The sequence below is a fragment of the Sarcophilus harrisii genome, chromosome 3 (genome assembly GCF_902635505.1).
Source record: "Sarcophilus harrisii chromosome 3, mSarHar1.11, whole genome shotgun sequence".
NCBI classification, from domain to species: domain Eukaryota; kingdom Metazoa; phylum Chordata; class Mammalia; order Dasyuromorphia; family Dasyuridae; genus Sarcophilus; species Sarcophilus harrisii.
In genome coordinates, this window is record NC_045428.1 from 572155463 (window position 1) to 572182980 (window position 27518).

Sequence of the window (27518 nt, forward strand, 5' to 3'; positions counted from 1 at the left end):
AGTATCCTCCCCCACAAAATGAGGGAGTTGGGCTATGACTAGTGATAACATCCTGGGATTCTACAACCAGCTCTATTAGAGACTCTCGGGCTTCTTTCCCTGATGGAGAAGTGGAGGCTCCCAGAGAGGCAGGGATCCTCATCTGGCCCATCTCTGTCCCCCATTTACCATTAAAGAAACTGGCAGAATGGCAATGGCGGAGTGAGGATCTGAATTCAGGTTCTTTGAGACTTACTCAACATCCATGAAGACTCCAACCCAAGTACCCAGTCCTGTTGGCCCACAGAGTGTATAATTATAATAATTATAAAAATAATATTATAATATTTTAATAATTATTGATAATAATATTTACACAAAGATCTGTTATTTGTAAGGCACTTTTTGGTTTATAAAGCTTTTTTCTCACCATCAAGCCTATGAGGTGGCCAGCATTCCCATTTTGCAGAAATGAAAACTGAGGTTCATGGGAAAATAACTGTTTTCTGGATAATTACATCAGAGGTAGAACCCTGGCATGAAGCTTGGACAAAAGATATAGCAAGAAGGCCCAGAAGACCATGTTCTTCTGCCTCAGGGCCCCTAGTATTCTTACCTGAACAGGTGACACATGAGATGCCTTCAGCACTCAGGTTGTACTTGAGGTCCAGCAGCACCTGGATATTGGTGTCCGGGCGGAAAAGGAGGGGTGCTCGGCTGGCCGGCCGGAGCCGGCTAGCAAAATAGAGGGACAGGATGAGGACAGTAACAAAGAGCCCTGCAATGAGAGGCCATCTTAGGAGGCAGGGCCGGGCCCCACATTCCCTCCTACCCCTGGAGAGCCTCGTCTTCCCCCACCCCAAAGGGACTGGATGGGGTCCTAAAGGCAGTCCTGTAGAGAGTTGATCACTCCAGCCCTAGGGCAGACCGCCTGGGCCAAAGAGCTGAGTTTACTGGGTGCAGCTTCTCCAGAAGCTCTGAGTGACTGGTGCCATTTTGTGTGACGTGTAAGTGAGTAGGGCAGAGAGTGGAAGTTTGGGAAAAAATGTCAATTACCCTACAGTCTAGGGGACCAAAATCCAAAGAGTCAAAGGGATCCCCTACTGACCCACCTGTGAACTAGACTTAAGTGTGATGGAGGGAGCTCAGAAGGAGCAGGGCAGGGGCCCTGCTTACCCACAATGACCCAGCGGCTCTTCACGGCTGACCACAGTACCCAGTGGTGGAGAAGTTCTTGCAGCTGAGTGATGAGCTGGCCCCGGCTGCTCTTCTCCAGGGGAAGCTGTAGGTTCTCAGGGAGCACAGACACGAGGGGGACATCCCCCATCTCCAGGGTGACTGAGGAAGCAAAGGGGACAGCTTTCTCTGAATTAAAGCCATGAGGAAAGAGGGAGGGGGCATCCCTGCAGAGCACATGGGCAACAGGGCAGAATGTCAAAGAATTCCTCTCTGATCTTAAAGGAACATCTGGGTAGAGCTCATGCCCCTGGTTTCTGAGCCTGTACCTTCTGCCTATGGGTGGGATCCCAAGAGAAGGGGAATGTTTCACTGCAGCCTCCCAGGGTGACTGATGGAGTTTCCAAATAATCTAATAGTCTTTTTAGATCCCAAGGAGTCATCTTATTCAATTTCCTGCTGCTACGCAAATCAGCTCAGAAACTAGGATATCTGCTGAAGATGGGGAAAGGGAAGGCAGCAAGAGACTGGGGAGAGGTATCTCACCTGGCTCCTCCTCCACATTCAACAGTGGGATATCATCATCCAGGTAGGGCATAGGACCCTGGGCTGGGCCGACTCCTGCTGGCTCCGGACTGATGAACAGGCCATTGGAGAGATGGAGTGAGCTCTTCCGGGCACATTTCTGGTGGCAGCTATGAAAGAAAAGACCCCATATCGTCACTATGTTCCCAGAGGGTTCAGGGAGGGCTGGGTCGGACTCCACCTCGGCCATCACAGTGGGCTTTTTCTTAGCCTTCCCAGCACAGCTTCTCACTAAAACTAAGTACTCTTGGTAGAGCTGGGAATTGGTCCAGCCATTCTGAATAGCAATTTAGAACCATGCCCAGAATGTTACTAAGTCATGCATATAATGTGATAGCAGCTATATCATTACTAGACCTATACCATAAAGAAAATCAAAGAAAGAGGAAAAAGACACATAGATAAAAAATATTTATAGTAACTTTTTGTGGTGACAAAGAACTAGAATTGAAGGAGGAGCCCATCGATTGGGGAATGGGTGAACAAATTATAATGGAATGGAAGACTTGGAATGAATGAAAGTTTCAGGGGAAATTGAAAAGACCTTTATGAACTGAAGCACAGTGAAGTGAGCCGAACCAGGAGAACAATTAACTCAATGACAACAATGTCATAGAACAATTAACTCAATGACAACAATGTCATAGAACAATTAACTCAATGACAACAATGTCATAGAGAAAAATGACTTGGAAGACTTTATAATCTGAGAAATCATGCAATGAAACATGTCACCTATCTCCTGCCAGAGACCATGGCTTTCAAATGCAGAATGAAATAATTTTATGGATACGGTCAAGGTGGGAATTTATTTGTTTTTTTTTTAATTATTTGATTGAGGGGTAGTGGGAGATAGGAATAATAAATTCTTCTGAAATAAATTTTACAAAATAAACAAAGCCCATCTCAAAGAAAGTGAAGAATGAGCAATGGATCAGGATAAAGGAGGCCTGAGTCTCCTCTGGCCTTCACCAATACTGCCCTCAATCACTTACGTTGGTGTGATCCTGGGTAGGTCACCTCAACCTGCCTGAGTTTCAGCTTCCTCAGAGGAGAAGAAATTTGAGCAAGGGGCATCTAGATGGTGCAATGGATAGAGCACCAGCACTGAAGTCAGGAGGACCTGAATTCAAATCTGAACTCAGACACATAGCAACACTTCCTGGCTGTGTGACCCTGGGGCAAGTCACTTATCTCCAATTGCCTCATGAAAATTTTTTTTAAAAAAATAAGAAATTTGGGCAAAATAATCTCCAAGATATCTTCTCATTCTGATAATCTCTATTCTACAGTCCTTCCCAGGTCAACATCCTTGTTCTAAGGCCCCTCCAAGCTCTGATATTTTATGGTCTAAGTTCTGACATCCTGTGTTTTAATGCCCCCTCTCAGTTCTGATATACCATGTTCTAATACCCCTCCCAACTCCAACATTCTGTGTTCTAAGACCCTTCCCAACTCTAACATTCTGTGTTTTAAGACCCTTCCCAACTCTAAAACTCTGTTTTCTAAGACTCCTCACAGCTCTGATATTTCATTTTCTAAGGGACCTCCCAGTTCTTATATCCTGTGTTCTAATGACCCCCCTCAGTTCTGATATTCCATGTTCTGAGTCCTCCAAACTCTGATATTCTGTGTTCTAAGGCCCTCTAAACTCTAATAAATTCTGCTTGAAAGGCCCTCCCAGCTCTGATATTCCATGTTTTAAGATCCCTTTCAGCTCTAATATCCTGTGTTCTAAAGTTCTGATATTTTATGTTCTAAGGGCCCTTCCAATTCAGACATTCTATATTTTAAGGACTTTCTCTCCTAGTTCTGACATTTTATATGTTAAGGTTCTTCCCAGGCTCTATGATTTATGATTTAGATGGCCTTTGTGTCCACTGTCTGACTTATCTTGGGCTTAGTCGAAGCCTCCTGTCCATGGCAAATTGAGAAAACACTCTTGTGCTGTAAGAAATCAAACCAAGAAGACATGCCCTAGGGTTTTTCATTTTTTTGGCATCTCTTCTGATGCTTTATGTTTATTCTCATAATATAGGAAGGCTGTAAGCTAGATTGTAAGCTCGCTGAGGGCAGGGACTGTTCACTTTTTACCTTTGTATTCCTAGCACCTGGCAAAGTGTCTGACACATAGGCAATGGCCAACAAATATTTCTTGATGCCCAAGATCAGATAGGTTTTATGTCTCTCCCAGGGCACATGGGTGGGCACACAGCTGGGGCTTTGTAAAGGCTGCATTAAAATGCCCAGACAGAGTCAGAGTTGCAGCAAATCCATCAAAAGGGGAAAACACTTGTGCTTTTTGAAGAAGTAGATGGCCTCATACCTTCCAGTCCATTAACATGTATTAAGATTTATCTTGCGTAAGGCACTGGGAATACAAAATGAAAATAAATAATCTCTTCCCTCAGGAAGCTTATATTCATGTAGACATGATACAATATCTTATGTACATTTATAATTAAATACAAAATACAAATGTAAAATACAATGTTATTGAAATAAATACAAGGTTACTAATTTCAAGAAGCAGAGACATCTAACATCTGGGCAGCCCTAGAGAGGTCACATATAGGGGGAGGCAAATGAAAGGGCTTTGAAAAATCTAGGGCTTCTGCAAAGTGGAGAGTGCACTCCGGTTAGGAGAGGCTGCCTGCGCAAAGTCATGGAGGCAGGGGACAGCCAGCAGTCCAGTTTGATGAGAAGAAAGTGTGAGTAAGAGCATCCGGGGGATACTATAATGCACAGAGCACTGACACTCGAGTTAGGAAGACTTCAGTTCAAATACAGCCCCAGACACTTCTAGTTGGATTGATCTTAATTTTTGTCTCATTTTCCTCACCCTTAAAATGGGTACCTTACCCTTAATAATAGCACCTACCTCCCAAAGCAGTGAAGAATAAATGAGATAACTGTGAAATATTTAGCTTGGTGCCTGGCACATAGTAGGCACTCTATAAATGCTATCATCATCATCATCATCATCATCATCATCATCACTGTTGTTCAGTGTCATTGTTGCTGTTGACCATGATCTTGAGCTCACCTTGTCTGACAGGAGCTCTCCAGCGGGGCCACGTAGAGGTTCCAGATTCCCAGGGCAGCAGGCATGGTGAAGAGCACCGCCAGCCAACAGCAGGACACAATGAGGGACATGAACAAACCAAAATCATGAACGGCTGGGATCTGCAATGAGAGGGGGACCACTCAGATCTCAGTCCTAGGGAGGCTCTCTTGTCACCCAAACCTGCCCCTAAGTAGAGGGTAGACAGTCAAAGGGCAGAATCCTCTGGTGTGGAACATCTTCTGCAGTCCCGCAGCCCATCCTCCAGCTCCCCTCCCTTTGCCAGACTGGGTTTCAGACTCTCAGCACTGGGAGGGCAACAAGTCCAACCCAAACTGATAAAGTCAAGCAGTCACCTCCAAGAAAAAAGAAGCCCCCAACCTCCAGGACAGCCAATTCATGTTTCACATGCCTTTAATCATTAGGAAGGGTTTTTCTCCCTGACATTAAGTGTGATCTGTCTCTCTAAAACTTCCATCCAGTCCTCCTTTTTCTGTTCTCTGGAATCAATCAAAAGGAACCTAATCCCCCATTCTCACAAGAGATTCAATTATCATTAGATAATTGAAGAAAGTGATCGTGTTTCTTCTAAGTCTTCTCTCTTTTGGACCAAATATGAATAACTCCCTCAAAAGATCTTCATATGGTCAGTGCTGGTGACCTTCTCTACACTCTTCAGCTTATCCATAATGACATAAAATGTGGCTTCCAGAACTGAGTCCAACGTTCCAGAGCATTCTGACCAGGGTTAAGCACAGCAAGACTATCACCTCCCTATGTCTTGGATGCTCTGTCTTTCTGGATTGTAATAGTTAAGGGTGTCCTTGGTTATATCCTAACAACAGTCGTGCATATGGAGCTGAACATTAATGCCAGTGTAGCCCAGATACCCCTGGCCCTAGAAGAAATGTAATAAAATGATCTAGTGAGATAAAAATAGGGAAAGAAGGCAAGGTAAATTTCATAGAAACTAGAGGCAAAGTGGGGAATAGAATGTTCAAAGACTAAACAGTCTTTGGGAATGGTGGCTCCTATAGCTGGTGGGGAGGTCAGGGTGGATACGGAGAAGAGGGAACATCAATCTAGGGGGCCATGGATAAGAAGCTTCACAGATGCAAGGAAGTCCAGGATCTCAGCAGATCCTAAGAATAGAGATGGCTTTCAGAGTTCAGGGAAGGTCTGTGAATGCTCAGGCTAGGGCAGAGTCCAGGGGTCTCTATCCGGGCATGAGCATAGGTCACTCACCTGGGAGAAGATGTTGGCTGCATAGGCAGCAGCGGTGGTCAGGGAAGTGAAGAAAGTGGCTTTGCCTGCCGTCTGGATGGTGTGGATCATACGCAGCTGTGGATCCTCCAGGTGGGTGGCCTGGCGGTAGGTGTTGATGAAGACAAAAACATCATCCACACCTACAGGGGGTAGTCCAGGCAAGGCAAGGGTTAGAGGCACTTTTTAAAAATATATATTATGAATCTTATTGGGAGAGAAAAATCAGAGCAAAAGGGAAAAACATAGAAGAGGGGGAAAAAAAACAAAAAAAAAAAGAAGTGAACATAGCATGTGTTGATTTACATTCAGTCTCCTTAGTTCTTTTTCTAGATGCAGATGGCATTTTCTGGCTAGTGTCTATTGTGATTGCTTTGGAACCACTGAGAAGAACCAAGTCTTTCACAGTTGATCATTGTACATTCTTGCTGTTATTATGTACAATAAATTCCTGGCCTTTCTAAAATCACCTTGTTCATCATTTTTTATAAAACAATAATATTCCATTACCTTTATATACCACAACTTATCCAGTCATTCCTCATTTGGTGAGCATTTATTCATTTTCCAATTCTTTGCTACCACAATAGAAGCAGCTACAAATATTTTTGCACAGGTGGGTCCTTTTCCTTCCTTTATGATTTTCTAAGGATACAGACCCAATAATGGCACTGCCAGGTCATAGAATATAAACAGTTTTATAGTCCTTTGGGATAGTTCCAGATTGCTCTCCAGAATGGTTGGATCATTTCACAACTCCACCCAAAATGCACTAGTGTCCCAGTTTTCCCACATCCCCTCCTTTTATTATTATCTTTTCTTGTCATCTTAGTTAATCTGTGATGTGTGAGATGGTATCTTAAGAGTTGTTTTAATTTGCATTTCTCTAATTAATAGTGATTTAGAGCATTTTTTCATACAATTATAGATGGTTTTAATTTCATCATCTGAAAATTGTCTGTACATATCTTTTGACCACTTACCAATTGAAGAATGATTTGTATTCTTATAAATTTGACACAGTTCTTTACATATTTTAGAAACAAGACCTTTATCAGAAACATTTGATTCCTTTCCAGCTTTGTACTTCCCTTTTAATCTTGTTTCTGTTGGTTTTGTTTGTGCAAAACCTTTTTAACTTAATGTAATCGAAGCTGTCCATTTTGCCTTTCATAATGTTCTCTAGTTCTTCTTTGTTCATAAATTCCTCCCTTCTCCAAAGATCTGATAGGTAAATTATCTCTTGCTCTTCTAATTTTTGGTATCATCCTTTATGCCCAAACCATGTACCCATTTTGGCATTATTTTGGTATGGGGGTATGAGATTTGGGTCTATGCTGAGTTTCTGACATTATTTTCCAGTTTCCCCAGCAATTTTTGTCAAATAGTGAGTTCTTATTCCAGAAGCTGGAGTTTGGAGTTTTTAAAATACTAGATTACTATAGGCCTTGGTTAATGTGTCATGTATATTTAATCTATTCCATTGATCCACCATTGCATTTCTTAGCAGTATCAAATGATTTTGATGACCGCTACTTTACAATATAGTTTTAGATTTGGTACTGTTAAATCACCATCCTTTGTATTTTTTTTTCATTAATTCCCTTGATATTCTTGACCTTTTGTTCTTCCAGATGAATTTTGATATTATTTTTCTAGTTCAATAAAATAATTTTTGGCAGTTTGATTGGTATAGCACTGAACAAGTAGGTCAAATTTAGGCAGAATTGTCATTTTTATTATATCATGCCTACCCATGAACAATTAATATTTTTCCAGTTATTTAGATCTGACTTTATTTGTGTGAGAAATCTTTGTAATTGTGTTCATATAGTTCTTGGGTTTATCTTGGCAGGTATATTATTTTGTCTATAGTTATTTTAAATGGAATTTTTCTTTCTATCTCTTGCTGACGGGCTTTGTCAGCAACATATAGAAACGTTGCTGACTTGTGTGGGTTTATATTCTGCAACTTTGCTAAAGCTGTGAATTATTTTGAGTACTTTTTGGACAATTTTCTAGGATTCTCTAAGTATTTCTTCATATCATCTGCAATAGTTTTATTTCTTCATTGCCTATTCTAATTCCTTTCATTTCTTTTTCTTTTCTTATTGCTAAAGCCAACATTTCTAGTACAATGTTGAATAACAGTCATGATAATGAACATTCTTGTTTCACCCCTGATCTTATTGGAAATGTGTCCAGCTTCTCTCCATTACAAATAATGTTTGTTGCTGGTTTTAGATGGATAGTGCTTATTATTTTAAGGAAACCTCTCTTTATCCCTATGCACTCTAGGGTTTTTAATAGGAATGGTTGCTGCATGTTGTTCCTAAACTTTTTCTGCATCTATTGAGATTATCATATGATTTCTGTTGGTTTTGTTATTGATATGATTGATTATGATAATAGTTTTCCTGATATTGAACCAGTCCTGCATTTCTGGTATAAATCCCACTTGGTCATAATCCTTGGTATTATCCTGCTGGTAAATTGTTGCAATCTCTTTGCTAATATTTTATTTAAAATTTTTTGCACCAATATTTATTAGGGAGATTGAGCTGTAATTTTCTTTCTCTATTTTGTCTCTTCCTAGTTTAGGTATCAGTGTCATATTTGTTTCATAGAAGGAATTTAGCAGGTCTCCTTCTTTACCTACTTTTCCAAGTAGTTTACAAAGCACTGGAATTAATTTTTCTTTAAATGTTTGATAGAATTCACTTGTGAATCCATCTGGCCCTGGAGATTTTTTCTTAGGTAGTTCATTAATGGCTTGCTCAATTTCTTTTTCTAAAATGGGATTCCATCCACACCTATAGGTGGCAGCCTAGGTAAGACAGGGTTTAGAGGCACTCTGGAAGAAAAGACATCACATTTGCCTCAGTTGACAGAATTGGGAAGCCTGGGAACATTAGATCATCTTTACACCCTGATCTGACTTGGGCTTTTAGGACTATTCCCTACCATTGAAACCATAATCATCTACTTTACCCAACATGTTCCTGCTTCTGTCTGATAAGGATGCAGGGAGAGGACAGCACCAGACCCTACATTTCCCACCCAGCAGTTCATAGAAAGAAGTGCAATGGATATGAAGTCATCCACAACAGCCTGAGCCAACTCACCGATGCCAACGATGACAAAGGCAGCCACCCCATTGAGGATGCCCAGGTATTGGATTCCAAAAACAACATGGTAGAGGAACAAGGCAACCAAGCAGCTCAGGCCAATGCTGGCGATTCCAAAGAAAGACAGGAACACTGTATGACAAGGCAGAGATGAACAGGTGGGGTGAGGTTTCTGAGGGAAAAAAAGGAGGACTAACTACTGGGCAGGTACTCAACCCACTATGTTTCCACGGGCACCAACGACAATATGTTAACTTACAGAGAGCTGATCTCAACTAAATATGGATCATAAAACATCGGAGCATGAGAGAAGTATAACCAACCACTGATTATTCCTCCAGTAGAGTGTTATACTCTACTGGATATATACCTATCTTAGACTATATTAGTCAATGCATTTTTATTATCATTATATTTTTCATCATTCCTAATGAAAAACAGATAGAAACAGTCCTGGGAACAAGTTCCTAACTTGCTATTATTCTGAGTTTTAATTTAATGTTCTATGGACTACATTGCATAGGTTGACAAAAGATTGCTTTCTGTACCTCAATATGAGTCCTAGGAATGCAAACTCATCTCCAATTCATGGCTTTCAGATATTCAATAATTCTTAAATTATCTCTCCTTAATTTCTTTTACTTCCTTGAGTGTATTCTTTCCTCAATACATAGGTAAGGCCAATGTTCTTGACCACTCCTCTTCACCTTGGATCTGAGACCTGGCACTGGGTTGTGGGTAGCAGACCGCTTGGGCTATACCCAGCTTGCTCAGAAATCCCTGGAGATTTCTTTTCTGGTTTTTCCTGAGTGATGCAATGTTCCCAAACATAGTACTCTGTCAAAACCCATCTCCAGTGTCTGTAGCCTGTCTGTCTGTCTCCCTAAGCTAAGTAAGTCTGAAAAAAATAATTTGCTGTGACTTCTTGACTTTTCCAATCAAAAATCAATCTGAGGCATTCTCTAGATCTTTGCTGAAGATGGAGAGAATTAGATTCTAATGCTTCCTCTCATTCTGCCATCTTGGGTTTGCCCCGCAAGCTCATTTCTATAGGCTTCCTGAATTTATCCTTCATAGCAAACGGGATGATCAAGATAACATGTACTCGTGCTGTTCCCAGAAGGTCCTGATTTGTTCTTCGAGGCCTCTATATTTTTAAAACTTCTCATTATAAGTAGCTTGGAAATTATGAGAATTTGGTATGGCACACTTATTAAAAATGCTGCTCTTAAGTTTTTATGGATCAATGTTCTATCTGGGCAATTGGGGGCAACATATCAGTCTATGCTAATGGCATGGTTCCAGTCCAGTTTATTGGCTGAGTTCTGTTTAGTGGCTGAATTAAAGCTATTTTGAGGTCTATATTTATAGTTCAAAGCTTTGTCATCTGTTTGTCTGTGAAAGATATTGAGCTTTTGTTTTATAATTCCAGGTACCTGCTCATGCCTCGCAAGGTTTTTGTTAAGTGCTAAATGTTTACAGCCTTGGTGATGTGTTATAGTTTCTATTGTTTCCTTGCATCAATTGCATCAATCTACATTGATCAGTATGCCTGATCAGTATGCTTCTTCGGGATAATCCTTCTATAATTTCTACTGCCAGTGAACTGTTCCTGAATTGCTATCATAAGCTTCTCTAGTTCCATAAACAAATCCGCGTGACTCAGTCATTTGTTCCACGCTTCTTTGGTGACACATTGTTGGCTGAGTTCATGCAGATGTTGCCCATGGAGGGCCTGTTGATTCCACTCTTGGATCTTAGCCATTTCACAGTCTCCATCTGGAGGTGAGCCGCTCTCAGTTACATCTGACAAATCCAATGGGATGTACCTTTTATCAGCCTTCAAGATTGCCTGGTGAACAGATAGCTGTTTGTTCCACAAGAGTTTCTGTAGGCTTGTTCTTTCAAAAAACCTATTTATCATATGCTCTGAGTGACTATCAATCCTCTTTGTCCTTGTTGGGCAAGAAACTGTTTATCTTTCTATAGTTGTCTTAGGGTGATAAGCTCAGAGTTTTGCTAATACCGTATGGTTTTTGTTAGGATATTTTTATCATTAGCATTATTACCACCATCGTTCATAGTATAATTTGATCCAGATAACTGAACTGTTATAGAGAACTAAGGATGAGGAATACAGATGAACAACAATTCTTTATTGTTACAGAGAGAACTGGGTCACTGAAAAATTAAGTAACTTAGAAATAAGTGTCAAAGACTAGATTTGAATCCAGGTCCTGTTGATGACAGGGTTGGATCGCGACATACTACACCATCTATAGTGTCATCAGTAATCATTACTTATTGTTTTGTTATATCATTATAATGTAATAATAATTCCCTTTCTTATAAAAGTATGATTTAGTAGGTAGCTAAGCAGCACAGTGAGTAGAACACTATGATAGAAGTGAAATAGAACAGTGATTAAAGTCAGGAAGACCTAAATTCAAATTGGGCCTCAGACACTTACTTACTAGTTGTGGGATGCTGTGCAAGTCACTTGACTTTTGTTTGCCTGAGTTTCTTATTTGTAAAATGAGTATAAAATAGTAGCACCTACCTCCCAGGGCTGTTGTGATGATCAAATGAGAAAATAATTGTGAAGTGCTTAATACAGAACCTGGCACACAGTAAGCACTAAACAGGTATTAACTATTGTTTACGCAATGGAATTTTATTGTTCTATAAAAAATGACGAGTAAGATTCAAAGAAAAATAGAAAGACTTGCATGAACTGATATAGAACGAAGACAATAGAACTAGGAAAACAGTTTATACTATACCACACAATCTTAAAAGACAAAATTCAGAATTTTTATGAAATCAATGACTTGAACATGACTTCAGAAAGCTGCTGCTAATTATATTATCTATGTTATATATTATATTATATATATTTATAAAATAATAAATAAAATAAAATAAAATAAATATATATATATATAATATAAAATAAAATATATATAAAATAAAAAATAATATAATATAAAAATATTATTATAATAAAAATAATAATTATAATTTATTATTATCATCAACATCATCATCAAAGGTTTAAAGGTAATGCTCTACAAACCTTAGGGAAAGTACTCAATATCACAAAGCACTTTCTTCTCAGGTTGGTAATGCAAATACTATCTTTACATTTTTAGAAAAGGAAATTCAAATCTAGATCTTCCTATGACTTTCCTGCGTGCTACATTGCTTCTCAATTGAGATATCCACTAAGTTTGGGCATAATAACATCTGATGTGGACTGCAGTTCAATTGCGGTCTACCAGGGCCCCAGGTATATGGGAACCTGGAGAATGTACGGGAGTAGAAAACTGTCCACAGATAATCTACACAGTGAATAATCCCAAATCAGATAATGAACAGTTCCTGGAAAGTGATATGGGGATGGAATAACAAATGGTCTATCAGATCACAAATGGCACAGTGGATAGAGAAGGCTGAGATTGGAGTCTGGAAGACCTCAATTCAAATATGGCTTCAGATACTAGCTACGTGATCCTGGATATGTCGTTTTATCTAAGTGCCCTTAAACATCATTAAGTTGGAGAATTTGCCAGAGCTGGAAGGTTTCATTTTTTTTTTAAGACATAGAATGTCAGGGATCTCAGAACTAGAATTTTAAATCTGGAAAGGAACTCAGAACATAGAATGGAAGAGCTAGAAGGAACTCTGTAATCATAGACTGTAGGAGCTGGAAGGGCCTTTACTTAAAACAAAATGGCAGAATTTTAGGGCTGGAAAGGACTTTAGAACCACCTCACTTTACAGAAGCTCTGGGATTTGGGCAGAAGGAATGAAGTGAAGAGGACAAATCTCTAAAATAACTCATATTTCTCAAGTACTTTAAAATTCGTTGAGTGTTTTCTTGTAGCTTCACGAAATAGGTAATGGCAGACAACATGATTATCTATATTTTACAGATGAGGAACTTGGGCAATCTGGCCAGTGGTCACACAGCAGGGAAGGGGCCAGAAAATCTCAGATTTGAACCTCGATTTGCTCCAAGTCAAATCTTCTCTTTGTTATAACATGCTGGTTCTCTTAACATTTTTGAGAAGCCATGGGGAACAATCATATTCTTCCCTGTTGGAGTCCCCATTAGAGACGGAATCGACATACAGTTTTTTATTTATTTTTATTTCATTATTTATTTATCATTTATAATAATAATGATTTAAAGATATCATCAAGTTTAATCCTCAAATGTGTATAGTAAGTGTTATTATTATTCGCATTTGCCAGATGAGGAAACTTAGACATTAATATGGTAATTTGCCCAGGATCATAGAGCTAGTATGTGTCAAAGGTGAAATTGGAACTCAGATTTTCCTGACTTCAAACCCAATATCCTATCCTCCATGCCATGTTGCCAGCCCAATTATTTAATCCATTTCTGTTACCGATGAAAGGAGATTAAATCCAGAAGTAAGTAAACTTTGTAGATCAGTTGGGATGTTCTGTTACTTGTGACCAGATGATGGAAGGTGAAGGGGAGGTGGGTAAAGGTAAAGTATACCTGAGCAGGAGGTGAGGATGTAGACCAGGGCAGCAATGCAGCTGCTGCTGATGAAGGCCAGGAGCATGTCATTGTTGAAGGTCCTTCGAACCTCATAGTCAAAAAGATCTGTGCCTCCATACAGGACTTGGACTTTGCTGGAGGGAGAAAAGAAGATGTTGAGAAAGCAGAACCTGGAAGCAACCATCATGACATGGAAGAGATCACCCAGTTATCCTCCATCACAGAGAACCAGGGAATTGCTCCCCTTCTTCACTAGCCATAGCCACCCCACACCTTCCTCTTCCCTCTCCTCCAACTCCCCATTCCCCTTTCGTTCTAGCTATGGAATTTTACTCAAATTAACTGCCATTGTTCCTGGAAAGGATGTGCCAATCTAGTCCTTATGACTCCAACAGCCATATAACTTTCAGACTAAAATGCCCCTCCTTGGTCACCGTCCCCTATGCATGTTGCCTCTCTTTCTACAATGTAATCTCCTTGAGAAGAAAAACTGTTTCCACTTTTTTACTTGTATCTTTAGGACTTAGGACAGTGCTCAGAACATAGCAAGTGCTCAGTAAATGCATTTCCCTTCCTTCCTTCCTTCTTTCATTTCTTCTTTTTTTCCTTCTTTCCCATCTTCCTTTCATCTTTCCCTTCCTCCTTCCTATCTTCTCTTCTTCTTTCCATCTTTTCCTCCCTTCCTCCCTTCTAAACTCCCTCTCTCCTTCCTTTCTTCCTTTCATTTATGAGATGAACCCCTGCAACGGATTTAGGTTGGGCATTCATCTCTCCCTTATATATCTTTCCCTTATGATTTAACCACAGCAAAATTTTTCTCCCAAACTGAATTCTCCCCGTGGGACATCTACTTCTGATTCTCACGCCCTAGCTAGCGTAAAGCCCTATGAACAACAACAGCAATAAAAAATTCAGTGCACTTTGAGACAGAGAGCAAACTTTGTGGATTTGTCTAGGCTTTTCTCCTTTTCTTGGAAAAACTCTCTCCTTTCACATCTTTCTGCCTATAAATAATCTTCATTTTCTTCAGGCCCAATCCAAGGTGCTGCCTTTTCCAGGAAGCCTTCCCTGATCACCTTCATTAGAAGCCATCTCTTTTTCCTGGAATCTCTCAGACCTCTTTATCTGAGCTCACCTTTCCCCTCTTCATGCACTGCTCATGTCACAGTCAGTTGCATGTGGCTTGTTTCCCCACATTGCAGTGTAAGCTCACTGAGATCAGGGACTTTGTCATATTCATTTTTCATATCTCCATAGTGCATAGCACAGAGCCTTACACTTAATAGATGCTTAATCAGTATTTGGTGAATGGATGAAGTTTTGAATCACCCAGCTCACTGCTTCCCTACATTAGCATGAAATGTGAAGAATTGACTATAATTTTCCATCATCCAGAAAAATGGGGTAAATAGACATTTCAAATACAGGGATGAAGATAGCCCAGAAACCCATAGATAGGCGTTCCCTGAGACCAATGGGCCTGTAGTTATACCTTTTGGACCTTTGGGAAACAGAGATCTTTGTCCCATGATAAAGCCTTTTATGTACCATCCTGGGATGAGGATCAGAGAGTTATTCACTCATTCAATCAATCAATAAACACTTATTAACTGCCTACAATGTGCAAGAGAACACAGGGAAAAATCCCAAACAATCCTCACTCTCTGGGGGTTTATGTTCTCTGGGATTCTGGATTTAGAGCTGCAGGTATTTTAAAGATAAGTTAGTCCAACCCTCTCCCTTTATATATGAGAAACAGAGTCCCAGAGAAGGAAAATGAAGGCTCCAGTGGACATTAAATTGCTGGATTTAGAACCCAGGGCTGCTCACTCTAATGCAAACACTCTTCCTCCTATCCCTCTTATCTTTCAATAACAGGATAGATAGATTAAGAATAGTTTAAGTGAAGATGGTGAGAGTAAAGAAGAGGAAGTCATGGAGGTAAGGGAATGGGCAAGATCATAGGACCATAAGTCCTATGGAAAGGACCCCAAAGGTCATCCAGGTCCATCCCTTTTTATTTTAGAGATGAGCAGACAGAGGGCCAGAGAGATCAAGATATGCAAGGTCATCTGGATAGCAGGTAGATTTGAACCCAGATCCCGTGACCCCAGATCTATTGGGGCCACATGAGCCATCCCTTCTAGTTTACTGCTTCTAACAGCCCCAAAGAGGGAGAGAGGATATGGGGTGAGATGAGGCATTTGTGAGCTATCCTAGAAACTCCAGGGAGAAGTGAAGGGAAAGGAGAAAAGAAGGAGGAGGGAGAAGATCCGGTAAATTATCTCCCTTGTCTTCCTCTTGTCTATGGATGGACATTAATGGAGTTCTTGTGTCTGTAAACAATCCAGCAACCTCCACAGCCAATTCTACCTGGAATCTTAATCATTGCTGGTTCTAAGAGGGAGTGACAGGGGCCTGGCCCGGACCCATCCAGAGCCTCCGTTGTGTGATTTAGCAGTCCCGGCGGAGGTCTTTCTGGATAATTAAAGCACACAACAGTAATCCACCATGCTCATTCATTCATTCCTGCTGTCAGGCCGGCCTTTCTCCTTATCCTAGCTGAGGATGCCATTCCTGACATTTCCACTCCTGGGGCCATCTTGCGGTTACCCAGAGACAGAAGGGAGCTGATACCCGAGATCCTAAAAAAAAGTGATGTTTGTGGGGGGGAGGGAGGGAGGGAGGATTCAAGGTTCTTTGTGATCTGTTGTTTTCAGTCAATAAATGATTTCTAGTCACTTATTAGGTACCAGGTACAATGCTAAGCCCTGGCAGTTCTATCACCTCACTCCATATACTTTTTCTCCCTCTTCAGGGATGTTAGAAGCAAGAATGGGCCATGTGGCCCAATAGAAAGACTAGATTTGTCTCAGGAGGTAGAACTCCATTCCAGCCCCCCATTGAGACTTGGTATTCATGTTCAGGTATGGGTTCACGACCTCTGAGTCCTTTCCAGCTCAGAGACTGTGAGATCAACCTTGCCGATGGCACACGATATCAGGGACCAGAATCTCTTCCCTGGGGTCCCAGCATCCTCCACATTCCTTCCCCCACCCCTAGATCCCTAAGATAGCGCCTCTCACCTTGTAGACTGCTTGGCCAACATAGCGACGTAGGTGACCACAAAGCTCTGAAACTTGGTCCTCTGTTCTTCCCAGCGGTCCTCCACAGAATAGTAATTGGGAAGAGGGGCTCCAAACAGGATCTCACTTCGGAGGAGGGAGCTCTTTAGGTTCTCAGCTGACAGACCCTCATCCACATACCAGTAGAATTCTGGGTGAGTCATGGCCAGCTCTAGGGAACCTGGAAGAACACGGAGACATACGAAGGTAGGGCTTGCCCCAGACCTCTCCTACTCTGCCTTTGGACTTGCCTCAGGATTGTGGTACAATGCTAAAAAAACCTCGGTGTCTCTGATGCACATCATATGACTTTTAGCAAATCATTTGATCTCCATGGACCTCAGTTTCCTCATCTGTAAAACTGGAGGATTGGCCCAGCTGGCTTCTGAAAACCTCCTGGTTCTCTCTACGACCCTTTCTCTGCCCTGGCTGCACCAGGGACTAACTTGCTATTGGCCCCATGGTGCCCTTCATCTTCTCTGTTGGTCATGCAGAGGGAGGGGCTTCTAGTGCTTTAGAGATTGGCCCAGTTCCTTCATTTTGTAAGGGAGGAAACTCATATCTAGATGGGAAGTGATTTGTCCAAGGTCACACAATTAGTAGTCAACCTGTTTCTCATCTCCTCAGATACAGATTCCACCACTGGCTTAGTCTAATAATCCCTCCACATCCCAGACCCTTTTCCTCCCCACTTTCTCTGTCCCTTCTTTTCTTTGTCTCCTTTCTCCCACTTTTCTTTCTTCTTATCTCTTTTTCCCTTTCTTTCTCTCTCTCTTCCTGTCTCTGTTTTTCTCTCTGTCTCTCTCCCTTCATCTTTCCCTCTCTCACCATTCCCTTTCTCTCTCCTTTTTTCTCTCTGCCTCTGTCTCTCTCTCTCTCCCCTTCCCCTTCCCTATCACTGTCTCTGTCTCTCTTTCCCTTTTACCTTTCTTCTCTCTCATCCCCCTTTTTTCTCTCTTATACATCTCTCTCCTTCTTCCCCATTTTTGCCCATAGAGAGATAGTTTAAGGATGACCAGACCTTTAGGATGTCACCTCCAAAAGTCAGGGAGGATTCCAAACCCCCTGAGTGTCCCTCCATGTATTCACAAGCACTTAGGATCAGAAAACTACCTAGAGTTCTTTAATCCAACCCTCCTTTTTCCCTTTTAAGTTAAAGACTGCTCTGGATTTGGAGTAAAAACAATGGGGCTCAAATCTGGGCCCTTATTCCTCCTGTGATTTTGGACAAATCATTTCATCTAACCTGAACAGACGCAACTGTGTGACTCTGGGCCAGTCATTTAACTAGTACTTCAGGCAACTTTCTAAGATTCTAAATTGCAAGGAACTGCTCTTCCTGCTTTGGTAGAGTAACTACCTGCCCCTGAGGGAGGTTCCCACACTGATGAAGTCTAGGTCCATTTAACAACAACAGCAGCAATCCCATAAACTATTTCTTGGGATAAGAACCATGTATGTTCTTCCCTGGGGCTTCAGACTCTACCACACCCACCCCCTGCTTCTAGTCCTCCCCCCCCTTAGTTTTTACTCCCTCTCCACTCCTTCCATCTCCTCCCTTCCCTATCGTTTAGTTCCCATGGACCATTACTGTCTCCAGTGCTTCTTGCAGTTCCCTTCCAGCTTCTGGCTCAGTCCCTTCCTGCTTCCCACATCTTAATAGGTTCCTTACCTCGAATGTCCGCAAGGTCCTGGCCCATCCCATCATAGTAGATCTTGCCCCCTCTCTCTGTGGGGAAGAAGTATGTCATCAGGGAGCTGGGTGGGGAACAGTAAGAGTAGGAGCCCAGAGGCAGATCCTTGAGGACCTCATGAGGCTTCCAACAGAACTCCCGGAAGCCAGGATGGTCCATAATCTTTCTCTCAATCTCATGGATGGTGACCAGCCGCTCTGTGGTGAAGATGTTCCTCTCCGTATCACCCCGGGCCAGAAAGATGAGCTCAATGCGCCAGTGAGCGTGGGTCTGGGTATTGGCACTCACATAAGCCCGAGAGTAGTCCCAGTGAGAGGTGCCCCTCCGGAGTCTCCCACTCTGATTGGACAGGGACACCCTAAGGGGTGCAGGATCAGGAGGCCGACTTTGGTTGGGTGCGAACCTCAGGGCGCCCGGAACGTCACCCCGATGGCATGCGCTCTGATTGGTGGCGACTTCCTTCTGGGCCCCTGCGTTCCGATTGGCCACCAGGCTCTCCTGCCAGATTTGGGGTCCAGGGCGATGGGACGCGGGGATCGCCCTTCGGAGACGGGCAGCAGGCCGGGAGCTGTTTGCGAGATGGAGTTGCTGCAGCTGCTCAGAGATGAGTCTCTGTAGGGTCTCCGAAGTGAAGTCAGCCAAGTCGCGCCGATTGCGTCCCCAGGAACCAAACTGGGACTTCAGGGCCAGGGCCAGGGCGTCAAAGCGTTGGGACGCCTCGTGGTTGCGGATCTCGAAGGCATTGTATGAGATGTCGATGTCCAGGGCTGGGTAATGCAAGAACATGACGGCCGCTAGCGCCGTTGGGATGGCACAGCCGAGGAAGAGGACAAGCCCTGCGCAGTATGGGTTGGTGAAGGCCCAGCCCAAGATGTTCCAGAACCCAGAGGCTGGGGGCAAGGTGTGGGGGAGCCTGGAACTCCAGCAGCATTGCCTCCTCATCCCGGGACCCGGCTCTTGCTTCTGGGATCCCACAGGGGTTTCTCCTTCTGCCTCCTCTTCTTCCTCATCTAGCCAAGCCTCCTGCAATAGTGGATCATCCTCCATGTCCATGGTCTGTACAAACAAGAAGTGAGGTTGGAGGATGGTATGAAATTGGGACTAGTGGCTGGCTAGCTACCTAAAGAGATACCAAAGCCTCTGGTATCTTTCCTGGACACTGGGGACTGCCCTTCCACCCCCTTCTCAAGAAAATGAACAATAAGAACACATTTACCTCTCTGGCCCCACTTTCCTCCTCTGTAAAGTGAGAAGGTTGGACTTTTCCATCTCTAAGATCCCTTCTGCCTTGAAATCTATGACCTTAGGATTCTCAATTCCCAATTCCTTAAATAGCTTTCTTTTCCCAAAGCCCTTTCTTTTCCCACTTTGAATTACTGTGATATAGCAAACAGACTCAAAAGTGGATCTGAAGTCAAAATATGTGAGTTTGAACCCAAGTCTTATATCTGCGAGTCTGAGATGTCAGAGTTGGGAAGGACCTGAGGGGACTGTTAGTCCAATCCATAGAATCTCCACTGGTCTATCTCAAGAGAAATAATCCAGGTTCTACTTGAAGACCTTCAGGGAAGGGGAATGATGGCTATTCTATAGCTGGACAGCTTGTTCTATTTACACATGTTGTTTATTGAATCATATCTAACTTTTTGTGACCCCATTTGGGGTCTTCTTGGCAGAGATATTGGAGTGGCTTGCCATTTCCTTCTCCAGCTCATTCTATAGATGGGGAAACTGAGGCAAAGAGGGTCAAGTGACTTGCTTAGGGTCACAAAGCTAGGAAATGTCTGAGGCTAAATTTGAACTCATGAAGATGAGTTTCCTGACTCCAAGGCCCAGTGCTCTATGCACTATGGCACTTCCTCACTGCCCCCATTGTTCTACTTCTTATACCAGTCTAATTATTAGAAAGTTTTTCATTTAAATTGCCCTCTTTGCCATTTGTACTAATTTCTTGTTCTGCCTCCTGGAGTCAAGCAAAGAAGTTCTGATCCTTCCACATAACAGCTCTGAAGACACTCAGCATGATGTCCGTAAGCCTTATCTTCTCAAAGCAAAACCTCCTCAGTTCCTTAGAATGAGCCGCCTGTGGCATGAATACAAGGCCCTTCACTGAAACCCTGGCTGACTCCCCTGAACATACAACTCTGGATTCTTATGACAAGGGCTGATGACAGTAGATGAGGGATTTTAGGATCTCAGAGCCATTCACACTTTGGAAATCAGCAAATGCTGCAGATCAGAGTTTGGCTTATTATTGTATTGATTATTCAGACTTAGGAAAGTGATGGAGAAAATGATGAAACTTAAAAATGTGTCACGGGTACATTGGTTTTCTGAGTGTAGACTCTTATATATGTCTAGCACCCTGTTGGAGCTATTATCTCTTTATTCCTAGAAGCTAGCCCCCACTTAATTCAACGCATGATCACATGACATCTGTGTCTATATCTCATGTTACACTCATGAGGGTCATTTCCAGTCATCTCGATTTATATCCGGCCACTGGACCCAGATGGTTCTGGTGACTTTGCACAGCCCTTTATCACTTAAAACCAATTCCCATATCATGGCGCCACCTCCCTGATATCACAGTCTTCTTCAAGAACAAAGGACAAACAACAACTTTTGAGTCACAGTGAGCTCATGTCCCACAAGACTCCCAGATCTTTCTCAAACTGAGCCATCTTATACTCGAGAGGCTAGTTCCTTGAACCCAAAGTAAAAAATAATCCCCCTTACATTTCATCTTACTAGATTCAGTCCAATGATTTTTTCTATCAAGATTGCCTTGGACACTGACTGTCACTCAGTATGTCAGCTCTCTATCCCTCCTGGCTTGCTGTCTATTTCTCTACTGCAGAACAAGGGGCTTATGTTCCTTCTTCATCTAGATCTCTGATGCCTCTTCTATTTCCAGGTTCTAGGATCTCTTTTGATCTTTCAGCAGTTGTATGAGTTCCTCTAAGAGTCAGGCAGGAAAGTACAAGGGGAGCAAAGAGGGCATGGTTGAGCAGGCCCCCAGAGGGAGAAAAGAGAGGAGAATAGAGAGCAGCAGCATTGGATCCCCCCAATTTGCCAGGGCTATTTCAGAATCTACCCAGGGACCACTGGGCATCCAGGGCCCTGCTCTCCCCCACCCAGCCTGCCCTTCTTTTGGATGAAAATGAGCCATTATCGAGTTAGAGTGTGAGGCAGCGAGATGAGGAAGCTAATTACACCAGACCTGACTAATTAATGCTGACTTTCCGATTAAAATTCTCTAGTGTGCTTCATTTCAATTAGATGTTCCCTTTCTAGGGAAAGGAGGCAGCTGATGGGGAGCGTGTGGGGAGAGTCAAAGAAACGAAGAAAGGGCTTAAGAAGGAGAGAGAAAGATTAAGGACTTAAGAGGGGAAGAGAGGAAAGACAAGACTGAGAAAGGGAGAGAGGATTTGAGTGGAGGAAAAGAGAAAGCTTGAAAGGATGGAGAATAAGAAAGACATGAATGGGCAGAGTGGAAGAGAGTCCGAGAGGAAGGAGGGAGAGAGGGCACATGAGAGGTTAAAGAGAATTTTTGAGAAGAGAAGGAGAAAGAAAGATTTCAAGACATTGAGAAAGGGGAGAGAGAGGGAGAACGAGAGAGATGGAGTGACAAGAGACCCAGAGAGAAGAGGAAGAGTAGGAAGAGGGAGAAAGAGAGACAGAGAGGGAAAGAGACAGAGCAGAGAGGAGAGACAAAGAGAGAAGAAAAGAAAGGAGAGACAGAAACAGAGAGTGGAGAGAGAGTGGAGAGTGACAGAGAGATGAGGAGGAGAAACAAAGAGACAGAGACAGAGAAAGATGGAGATAGAGACAGAAAGACAGACAGAGGCAGAGAGAGAAAGAGAAAGACAAAGCATGAGATAGAGAGAATGAGGCAAAGAAACAGAGACAGGAGAGACAAAAACAGAGAGACAGAAAAAGACAGAGAGAGAGAAGAGAAAATGTGGAGAGACAGAGACAAAGACAGAAAGAGATACAGAGATAGAGACACAGAGAAAGATAGAGAGAGACAGAGAAAGAAAGAGACAGAGACAAAAAAAATTGATGTGGGAGAATAGAAAGACAGAAGAGATGAAAGGAAAGAAAGGAAGAGGAGAAGAGAGATAAAGAATGAAAACTCGCCAAATGAGCAGAAAACTTGAAAGAAGGGGACTGGAAGGAGAAAGGAAAAGATTTCTGTAATATGCAATATTCCTATGGACAAAATCATTAATCTTCATATTTTAATACCTTTAGGCAAGGCTTTCAAGGAGGAGGCTAACTGTTGGGAAACCCCCTTGCTATTCTAAATATTCTTGATACGCTAAAAAGCCGCCTCTTTCAAAGCAGCCCCTTGTTACTTATTGGGAAACTCAAACCTTCCGGTAAGGGGGTGACTACATGACAAATGCTGCCCTGACCACTGTGGTTAGACACATCCTTGGGAGGAGGATGCATGGGAAGGAGGAGGAAACCACTTCCTTAACCAGGATTCTCCACAGGCCTTTGGTCTGTCTTGCTTCATTGAATGACAGTGGAGATTCCCTACCCCAGTTTTCTACTCACCTATCTAGTTGGGACCATTGCACCTCCCAGCACCATGTTCCTTGTATCAATATGTGCAATAAAACTCATAGCTGTATAAAGTTTTATGGTTAAACCCAATCATCAGCAGGCCTTTATTAAGCACCTACTGTGTTCCCTTTCAGGTGGCACCATATGCCTTGATATCAGTGTGTGCAATAAAACTCATAGCTGTACAAAGTTTTATGGTTAAACCCAATCAATCAGCAGGCCTTTAATAAGCACCTACTGTGTCCCTCTCAGGTGGTACCATATACCAAGGTACATGTGTGTGCAATAAAACTCATAGCTGTACAAAGTTTTATGGTTAAACCCAATCATCAGCAGGCCTTTATTAAATACCTACTGGTCCCTCTCTCTACCAGATACTCAAAGATATAAAAACAAAAATTATTCAGTCATTGTCCTCCTCAAGGCACATTTTATTGGGAGAAAATACACATATTCATAAGTAGAAAACTGATAACAGTAATTTGGAAGGATTACGAGTATTTCTCAGTCTTGGTTTCCTCATCTGTAAAATGATGACAATAACATCTCTCCCATAGGGCTGTATGAGAATCAAGTGAGATAACATAAAGCACTTTGTAAAGCTTAGAGTGTTCTATAAATACTATTATTATTATTATTATTATTTCAATTAGGAAAAGTATTGAGCTGAGCCTTGAAAGGAGCTCAGGATTCTAAGAGGCAGAGGTGAGGGAGTAGGCACCAAACACGGAGGACAGCTGGAGCAAAGGGATGGAGATGGAAGGTGGAACATTGTGCACAAGAAACAGCAGAAAGACCAATATGTCTGGACCAAAGAGCACATGAAAGGGAATGGTGCATAGTTAACCCAGAAAGGAAGAGTGGAGCCATGTTGTAGAGAGCTTTGTGTTCCAAATAGGAGATTTTATTCAATATTATAACTAATAGGAAGCTACTGAAGTTTATTGAGCAGAGAAGGGACATGATCAGATGTGGAACACTTTGACATTTATAAGGACAATGCATTGGAGAGAGGGAGAGATCTGAGCCAGGGAGACATTTTCATTCTAACAATAACCTTACAAGGTCAATAGGAAAGATATCATTGCCCTAATTTTATAAATGATTCCTCCACCTTTCCCCTCCTCTTCCCCCCTTCTTCTCCTCCTCCCTTTCCACTTCTTCCTCCCCTTCTTCTTCCTGCTCTCTTCCTTCTCCTCTTCCTCCTTTTTCTCTTTTTTTCTTCTTCCTATTCCTCCTCTTATTCTTATTCTTCCTCTTCCTTCTTCTTCTCCTCCTCCTTTTCCTTTCCTCCTCTTCTTGTCATTGTTCTTCTCCTCCTCCTCTGTTTTCTTTTCTCCTCCTCCTCCTCCTCTTCCTCCCTTCCCTCCATTTTGTTCTTGTCTCCTCCTCCTTCTTCCATCCTCCTCCTCCTTCCACTGACACCAAAATGGCCCTTTGTTAGTAAAGTACTTCTCATAACATTATTTGCTTTTATCCTCACAACAACCATGTCAACAATCCAGTGCCATAAGTATTTTTATCCCCATTCTGTGGATGAAGAAACTGAAAAGAGATCACAGCTAGTGTCGGTCAGAAGTTGAAATTAGAACTCAGGCCTCTCAGTCTATTACATCATTCTGAATCTCTTACAGATAAAGAAATTGAAGTGTTGAGGCTTTATTTCACCTAGGAGGAGTAGCAGAAATACTGTTGAGCTTAAAGTTAAGAAGACCTGAATTCAAATTCTACTTCATAGACTTATTAGGTTGTGAGATCTTGAATAAGCCACTTAACCTTTCTCAGCCTCAGTTTCCTCATCTGTAAAATAGGCTGTTGTGAAAATCAATTGAGATAACACAAAACACTTTGCAAAACTTTAAAGTAAAATATAATTTTAGAATAATTTAGAACAATAATTTAAAACAATTAGATGTTCTTCTAGGAATGGGAGAAAACTGCTGAAAAGGAGGAGTGGGAAGAAGAGATGGGTTTATAGAATGTAGATTGGGAGATACTTCAGAATCCATCTAATCTAGTCCTTTTTTAAACAGTTGAGATAACTGGGGTTCAAATGATGAAGTGATGGGACCAAAAAATTCAAACCCAGATCCTGTTCTTGCCACTACACTAAAGATCACGGAGGTAATTAGTATCAGGGCTAAAACCTATTTCTTCTGACTTCTGCTTCTGAGTTTAGGCAGATGTTGCTCAAATGTGTCATACTGCAGAAAGTACGAAGAAGTTGTGGAAATTTCATCCTGGCAGTAGTGGGTTATTAGGAACCTGGAGTAGATAGGGTAGCAGGATGGAGGCAAGGGGATGAAATCCATGGTTTTTATGGGTACTTTTCCCTTCCCCTCCCATCACTGTCTTTCTCTTCCCATGGTCCCCTGAACATTGGTTCCGATATTCTGCTTTCCAATCCCCCATTTGAACAGCAGCATATTCTCAATCTTCCTTGGGTCTACCATGGCCTTGTTGAGCAACCAAGGGAGAAACCCACACTCCTGTTCATCTTTTAGCAAAGCCCTCTCTTTCTTAGAACATTGAACTTAGAAGGAAGTCAGTAGAAAACTAAGCTCAAATGTTTCCTAGCTGTGTGACCAATGACAAGTCAACTCATTATAAAATGCTTATAGCATGGGCCTTAGTACTGTTGGCTTCCATACTAAATTACTGTAATGATTAAATGAGAATTAAATGTTTTGAAAATCTTAAAGTACTATGTAAAAGCTATCAATTATTATTAGTAGAGTACTTTACATATAGTAGGCATTTATTATTATATTTGTTGAATAATAATAGTAATAACCAGCATTTATATAGTGCTTTATGTTTGGAAAGCACTCTAAAAAGGTATCTCATTTGCTGTTCACAAGAGCCCTAGAAAATAAATGCTAGTTATTAGTTTCGTATTTTACTGGTGAGGAAACTGAGGCGTTAAGTGACTTGCACAAAATCACACAGATAATAAGTATGTAAGACAGGATTTGAATTCAGGAATTTCTGATTCCAAGTCTAATGCTCTAGCCACTATGCTATGTGGCTGCAATTAAAATAACCAACATTTCTATAGTGCTATTTAAAGTTTGTGAAGTATTTAACATACACTGTTTCACCCATGAGGACTAAAAAAGATACTATTTTTCTTTTACAGATCCTCATCTGACCACTAAGGTTCAGAAAAGTTACTACTTGCCCAGAAGCAAACAAATAGTAAGTGGCAGAGGCAGGATTTGAATCCTCATCTTCCTGTCTACACTCTTGAACTTAAAACACTATGCTGCTTAATGAAATAATAGAAAGCAAATGATAACACATATTGATTCATACGTGAAAATTTCCAAAGCGCCCTTTTTATAACAACCTTGTGATAATGCAAATGTTATTATTAACGCTTTACAGATGAGGAAACTGAGGCTGAAAGGAGATAAGGTAACGCTGACTTTTGAACCTGTAGAGTTTTTGACACTAATCCCAGTCCTATTATATTGTTTTCTATTTAATGCTGTATGGGAAGCCATGAGGATCTTGGGGCTTGGGGGGAGTTGTGGGGAGATTCCGCCTAAAGGAAAAACCACACAGAAAGAAGATGAGTCCATATTTTAAAAGCAGAGGCCTGGGCCCAGACAGCCCCATTTGTGTTTAGACTTCCTGGCCCAGCAGGCAAGACTCACCACAGAGAGGCTGGTTTGTTTTTCTTGCTCTTAAAATGACAAGAATTGATTAGTGTAATGCAGCAACAGAGGGACCCAAACAGGACTAAGTGATGCCTGCTGCTGTGTGTTTAAACACTGAGGCTGAAAGCAACTGGGGATTACTTCAAAAGAGGGATGGGTTCGAGAAGCAGAGGAGATTTTGGGGGGGACAGAGAAAGAACAGCTTTCCCTTAGACTCTGCTCTTACCAGCCAATTTTTCCCTCCCCGCAGACCCTCTGAGGTATCTAGCATTGAATATCTAGCATTGAACAGGGTCAGCATTCTGTGGCTTTAGGCAAAGTGCTCTTGATACCTCAGTTTCTCTATCTGTAAAATTAATATGATCAGGGTGTAATTAATTAATATAATAATTTCAGAGGCAGGATTATATATATATATATATATATATATATATATATATATATATATATATATATATATATATATATATATATATAAAATCAGAATATAATCCTGATCCTACATATCCGATTATTTTGAGCGTTTCATAAGTCTCAGAGCAGGAGAAACAGAGTTGTTATAGGTAAATAAAAAGAACCATGGATTTTGCATTAGGAAATCTGCCACTCTTGGGAGAGTGAATCCCAGGTTTGTGGGGAAGGTGTCTTGCTGTTACTTTGCTTGCTCTTAAACTTCAATAAAGGCTTTTGCTTTGAGCTAATTGTGCCCTCCGGCTGACTATTGGAAAGTGAA

The 27518-nt window shown here is 41.7% G+C and overlaps 1 protein-coding gene across 1 annotated transcript in view; it reads right to left on the reverse strand.

The window, feature by feature from the left end:
* DISP3 (dispatched RND transporter family member 3) overlaps nucleotides 1–27518 on the reverse strand; it is a 74083-nt gene that overhangs the window by 21557 nt on the left and 25008 nt on the right. Inside the window, exons 2-10 of the mRNA XM_031962866.1 lie at nucleotides 18527–19604; nucleotides 16816–17035; nucleotides 13727–13863; nucleotides 9193–9327; nucleotides 6050–6210; nucleotides 4787–4926; nucleotides 1702–1850; nucleotides 1156–1317; nucleotides 596–757 (exon numbers count right to left, since the gene is read on the reverse strand). Coding sequence (XP_031818726.1) covers nucleotides 596–757; nucleotides 1156–1317; nucleotides 1702–1850; nucleotides 4787–4926; nucleotides 6050–6210; nucleotides 9193–9327; nucleotides 13727–13863; nucleotides 16816–17035; nucleotides 18527–19601 — 2341 coding nt within the window. The 5' untranslated portion in view covers nucleotides 19602–19604. The remainder of the gene's footprint in view (nucleotides 1–595; nucleotides 758–1155; nucleotides 1318–1701; nucleotides 1851–4786; nucleotides 4927–6049; nucleotides 6211–9192; nucleotides 9328–13726; nucleotides 13864–16815; nucleotides 17036–18526; nucleotides 19605–27518) is intronic.